The sequence below is a fragment of the Thunnus maccoyii genome, chromosome 11 (genome assembly GCF_910596095.1).
Source record: "Thunnus maccoyii chromosome 11, fThuMac1.1, whole genome shotgun sequence".
Lineage (NCBI taxonomy): Eukaryota > Metazoa > Chordata > Actinopteri > Scombriformes > Scombridae > Thunnus > Thunnus maccoyii.
The window spans coordinates 26,854,845-26,860,844 of record NC_056543.1 but is presented as its reverse complement, the minus strand read 5'-3'; the positions used below and the strand labels follow the sequence as shown (position 1 = coordinate 26,860,844).

General features: G+C 40.6%; 1 protein-coding gene and 1 long non-coding RNA gene across 2 annotated transcripts in view; one reads left to right on the top strand and one right to left on the bottom strand.

Annotated features, from left to right (window-relative positions):
* Nucleotides 1–549: 549 nt before the first annotated feature.
* Nucleotides 550–1,441, bottom strand: LOC121907046. Its single transcript, XR_006098790.1, has 3 exons — nucleotides 1,356–1,441; nucleotides 1,156–1,254; nucleotides 550–699 (listed from the first exon to the last, which is right to left on the bottom strand). It is a non-coding gene; the product is annotated as an uncharacterized LOC121907046 (long non-coding RNA).
* fer1l6 (fer-1 like family member 6) overlaps nucleotides 1,169–6,000 on the top strand; it is a 31,550-nt gene continuing 26,718 nt past the window's right edge. The window contains exons 1-6 of the mRNA XM_042426362.1: nucleotides 1,169–1,260; nucleotides 1,390–1,624; nucleotides 2,711–2,819; nucleotides 3,286–3,526; nucleotides 4,109–4,229; nucleotides 5,469–5,569. Of these exons, the coding sequence (XP_042282296.1) occupies nucleotides 1,403–1,624; nucleotides 2,711–2,819; nucleotides 3,286–3,526; nucleotides 4,109–4,229; nucleotides 5,469–5,569 (794 nt within the window). The 5' untranslated portion in view covers nucleotides 1,169–1,260; nucleotides 1,390–1,402. The remainder of the gene's footprint in view (nucleotides 1,261–1,389; nucleotides 1,625–2,710; nucleotides 2,820–3,285; nucleotides 3,527–4,108; nucleotides 4,230–5,468; nucleotides 5,570–6,000) is intronic.

The window sequence follows — 6,000 nt, the reverse complement described above, 5'->3', positions numbered from 1 at the left end:
CCCCTAATGCCTTTATTGTAATTTTTTATCATACAATGCAAAATATTTTGTGAAAGCACCAATAGCCATCCCTACAATATGGTCGCAATAACGATATCAAGGCATTTGGTCAAAAATATTGTGATATTTCATTTTGTCCATATCACCCAGCCCTAATCGTGATGCCCTTTTTCTCAGGAACCTGCTGATACCAGAAGGCTTTCCCTCTGAACGACCCTGGGCCCGTTTCTGTGTGAAGGTGTATCGAGCTGAGGGTCTTCCCCGGAACAACTCCAGCATCATGGCCAACGTCACCAAGGCCTTCATAGGAGACAACACAGCGCTCATAGACCCATATGTAGTGGTCAGCTTCTTCAAACAAGTGGTGGGTTGAATGTCAGCCATAAGCAGATGACATTTGAAAATTCTTTCATTTAAAAAGCATCTAGGTAGTTATTGGCTCTTAATTGACTTTTAAGAAATTGGTTTAAAAAGTTGTAGATACAAAGAATTTCTAATTCAAAGAATCATTTATACGTATCATCATCTTCTCCTCTTCTCACCTCATCTCATCTTTCAGGGTCGTACATCCACACAGAAGTCCACAGCAGACCCAGTGTGGAATGAACAGATCATCTTCACAGAGATGTTTCCTCCTCTGTGTCAGAGAATGAAGATCCAGGTCTGAATGTTGAACGAATGGCGGAGGGGCGAGAATTTCTGCAAATTCCACAAATCAAACCACAATTTACACCAAAATCAATATTACTTTTAAATATAAAGTAACTTAGACATACATAACATCTACTGTCTGTGTCCTCATAGGTTTGGGATGAGGGAAGCATGAATGATGTTGCCATAGGAACCCATTACTTTGACCTGAGACGCATCTCCAATGAACAGGATGGTGACAGAGGTAAAGGAGAGATGAAAGGAGGGGTTAGAGCAGACAAGAAAGTCATGAAGGAGGGGAATGCAGGAAGAAAGGAAGAAGAGTTTTGGGGAAGGACAAATACAATACACAGACAGGACCGAGGAAGTGAAAACAGAAAGCCTGATGGAATTGGAAAGAATCATGGAGGGAATTAATGGCTGGCTCATGGCGACGTTCATTTGCTCTACACATTCTCTCTTCATCATTCTCTCCTCCCATCTTTCCCCAGGATTTTTACCAACCTTTGGTCCTGCTTGGATCAACCTGTATGGCTCTGCCAGAAACTTTTCATTGGGTGATGACACAGGGGAGCTTAATGAGGGCATCGGAGAGGGTGTGTCCTACAGGTCAATATTAAAAAACGATAATAATTCAAACATTTTATCATGATAATAATGACTGACAGATGATGAATAATCAATATATTAATACAACAACTTACCAACAACAAGCTGTCCAATTCTTGCTGTTGTCAGGGGGCGGGTCTACATGGAGCTAGCAGTGGAGATCCTTTCAGGAGGGGCAGGTTCAGAGTCCAAACTCAGGCGAATGGTGAAGCCTCTAAGGGACGCCAAAGCAGGAAAGGCTGGAGGGAAGGATGGTAAGACTCCTGCAGGAGGAGGAGCGGGAGGAGCAGCAGGAGGAGCTGGTGACGATGACAAAGGAAAAGCTGTAGCAGCAGAGGTCCTGCCTGTAGAATCTCCTCCTGTGGTAAGATAATATCCTAAATGCTCCCCCACATAGTAGAAACACTGTTGTAATAATTCAACAATAATACTGTAGGCCTATATGATCTTACATCAATCAGTTAGAAATATTTTAAATTTTTTTCTGACAAACCACATATTTGTGAGACATTAGTATGGGTGGATATAAATACTACAGTACCCATGGGCCTTTGGAGAAGACTGAGAAACACTCAGCTTACCACTTGTATATAGATAAGGGTCATGTGACCAGTAGAGGCAGCGTGGAGAGTTTCAACTGACTGCTGCCACCATTGATCACATTGTAGCAGCTCCACAAGAGTCTCCGAGTGAAATCTCTGCCAGAGCTGTGAAATCAGAATTCTTGTGTATTCAAAGCTTTTCAATGATGTAGTCAGGATCAGGACACCTCACTATACTTTCTGAATGTATTCAGAATTTACCCAGAATCCAAACATTTATTGATTTAAACTGTAATATGTTTTATCGGGGTTCTGCAAAGCTTCAACCTGATTACATTAGCAGTTGGGCATCTGTGTTTAAAGTGTTTGGATGTTGGTTTTTATCACAATTCAGCTCGGGAGTCGTAGTTGATGAGAGGTTTGTATGTAAACAGTGTGAAGAGGATAGTTTTGTGTCCATTCAAGCCTTAGATGTGCTGCAATTGCCTGTCATTACTCAACCTGGATTGATTCAGGAATTATTAGCTAGTTTCCACAGCAGGAACTTTCCCAGGACACCAAGAACCCTTTGAGGAACTGGAGAACTAAACCTGCATAGGTGATAGTTTCAGGTGTTGCAGTGTCCTGAATGCAACAGCAAAGTGTTAAAGAATATGCCAGATATGCTGATAAGCCGAAAATGATCCTACACATGCTTAGTATCAGAGTGTTCTTTCTCGTCCTGAAGATTGATAATACACAAAGTGTAGTTAATAGTTTCCACTTCGCTGAATGGATGATTTCATACACCAGGTGGGGTATGCAACGGACAAAGAATATTATCAGGTCATAGAAGTACCTTAAAGCAGATGTGGAAAGTCTGTTTGACAGACAGATAAATTAATGGAAGGCGATGTTTCTGTGTCCAGCTGAACGCAGACGACAAGGAGAGTTTCCTGCTGTTTGGGGCAGTGTTTGAAGCCACCATGATTGACAGGAAGATTGGAGACCGGCCCATCAGCTTCGAGTTCTCTCTGGGTGAGTCACCAAATCTTAATTTTTGCCTCCTTTACAAGTGTTTCTTTTTAACAGAAATACTTTACACATTAAAGTAATCTAATACAATAATGATGTAACAAGCAGTGTCTTTGAGGACTACGTAATATTAAGTATAAAAGGTCAACTCTGAAGCAATTTTTTCAGTAGCTGAATTGGGGGATGCATTATATAAGTGTTTCTGTTATTTTGTCCACGCCATAATTACCACTGAAGCCAAAAGTAAAATCACAGCAGAGTAGATTTAATTTCTATTCCTGAGATCTAATGGCACTAGTTTCTTTTTCAGACCAGTTTCCCCTCCTGTATCTCCCCCCTGTATCTGTTCTCTCTTGTTCTATTTTAGCTTACGTAGTTGCTGACTTTCCTGTTCTGTGTTACAATATTGTATTTATGTGTCCAGTGATACAAATAGAGGCACTTCTCTTCATCGTTTTTCCTCTCTCAGGTCACTATGGTAATGTCTTGGAGCCTACAGGGCAGCCCAGCCTCAGCAGCACCAGTCCTGCTCTCAGTCGAAGGAGAAAGGCGCTGGACATCCCAGACAGCAGTGACACTTTTAGTACCTCTCCACTCAGCTCCCCCTCCTCCCCTTCCTCCCCCCTCCTACCCAGAGACCCTCAGGACATCATCAGGACCTCCAAGTCCACCACACCTCCAGAAAAACCGTTTATCGTTGAAGGAAACAGGTTGAGTCATTGTTATTTGGATTTGATTCTTGACGCTCTGTTGAACCTGGAAGAAGTTTGAAGTTTTTCTCTTTGTGTTGTCTTATGTGGGCTTTATGCACACTGTCTCGGACACAGCCCCCCCTCAGGCCAATCATTGCAATTATAAAATGAGGCAAATGCCCTCAGCAGTGCCCGAGCTGCATTTGCATGAATTCAACCCCAGCTGTACTGTCCTTGTTGCACTACTGCTGGCTTTGCACTGGCAGGAAAATAGGGCTGTTGAGAGTTTCAATCCAAATTAAATTTTCCAGGATTTAACTGATAAGACTCTATTTGGACTACATGACTCCTGGAATGCTACAAGTAAATCTAAATATTTTATATTATTGATTCTATTAGCTATCTTTACCATATTAAAGTTAGTTATTGCCAGTAGGAGAAGAAAAAGGAAGGCAGATAGATGGTCAGTGATGTTATTATAGTGTCTCTCATGAGTCAGTGAAGTGTCTAGCATGTGTATTACTTGCTGTACAGTATTTTCTCTAGTGTCCCAGTTCATCATGTGTATAACTTTGTGCATATACATGTGTGCGTTTGTAGGCACTACACGTATCTGCCCCTGGAGAAACAGAAGCCATGCATTAATGTGCTGAGTTACTGGGAGGACAGAACCTATCGGCTCTACAACTCCAACATGCTGGAGAATATAGCTGTGCTGTTTGTATGTGCACACACACACACACACACACACACACACCTTTTTTTCCACAGAATTTTGTCAGTATGTCAACAACTGATCTTTGTCCTTGCCTCAAATATGGAAATTTGAATATTCCATGAACCAACTTCCCTGTATTTCCCTCCTGCTAAGCTGCTGTATCAATGGCAAAGTCAGGCCTGGTCATTCAAGACTTAGGTCCAAATTGAAGCATTTTAAACTGTTGGACGGATTGCACAGAAATTTTGAATAAACATTCATGGTCCCTGGAGGATGAATCCTACTTACTGACTTTGGTGATCCCCTGACTTTTCCTCTACAGTGCCACCAGCAGATTGACAATTATGGCTTATTGACATGCCTCAACAACTAGATTGATTTCTGTGTGAATTTGGTAAACATAGATATTTATGGTTCCCAGAGGGAAAAAAAAAAGGTTTTGGTGATCACGTGGTGCCACCAGCACACATTTTTTTCTCTTATGTAGTAAAATATCAAAAAATGTATAAGACAGATTGGCAAACCTGCGTACAGACATAGCATGGTTCTCAGATGATGAACCTTGATGATAGTTATCCCATTTCTCTGTAGCACCACTATGAGGGTGACATTATTGGGTTTTGTGTGAAATATCTCATCAATTATTAAATGGATTGCCATGAACATACATGCCATGAATGGTACAAACATTCATGTTCCCCTCAGGATGAACTGTAATAACTTTGTTGATCATCTTGACTTTGCATCTAGCGCCACCATCAGGTCAAAATACCTACTTCAGTTTATAACAAAAAACCTGCAAAACTAATGCCATTTCCATCATCTTCAGTTGTACTGTATGTTTAGTATTAGTTTGCAAATGTCAGCATGCTAACATGCTAAACAAAGATGTTATACCTGCTTAACATTGTCATTGTGAGTATGGAATACTGGTATTTGCATTTAACTCAAAGCATCACTTTGCCTATTGACAGATTTCTTGGCTAAAGTAGCTAAATAGTGAGATCCTTAACATTACTGTGTTATACGTTGGTTTACAAGTAAAATGCCACAGCATGGCACCTTGTTTACTTCCGGCTACTCATATTCATCCATAGTGAAAAGTCATTACAAACTCTGAAAGACAGTACAGTATTAGTGTTAGATCAGTGATGTAATTTTAATGAAACAGTTTGTAAAGGTTCTGGCTATGTATAGCTTCCACTGCAATCCTAATAAAAGAAAATGTTTCTTTTCTTTTAGGAGGAGGGTGTGGCCAGTGCAGCTGAGCTTCACAAAAAGCAAGATCCAGGGGCGGAGCACCTGCTCAAAACCGTTCTCAAAGAGCTCTGTATGGACGCCAGGTATTCAAACAAACTAATCAGAGCATGACAATACCTTTTGTGTTTCACTGAAATAATAGTGGGAAAATATTAACAGCATTGCTTTAAATGGTGTTTCTTTGGAAATATCAAAGAAGATAAAACAGAACAACCTTACAACTTCATGTAATTAACATTTTTTAAAGATAAGTGTTTCATCACAGTGTGGTCAACTAACTGACTGTGTGTACACATGGTCTATCTTCCCTCCACTGTGAGACATGTTAAGTATGTTGCCTCAGTTGTTGTGGATTCCATTTACAACATGTCTCTAGTTTGAAGCAGTTAATGTGAAAAAAAGCATGAGTTAATAATTTGAAAGTCCCCCTCCACTCAAAAATGTGTTTTTCTTGTTGTTACGGTGCTTGGAAGTTTGAGCTTCACTGTACAGGATGATGTATGCGCAGAGTTTG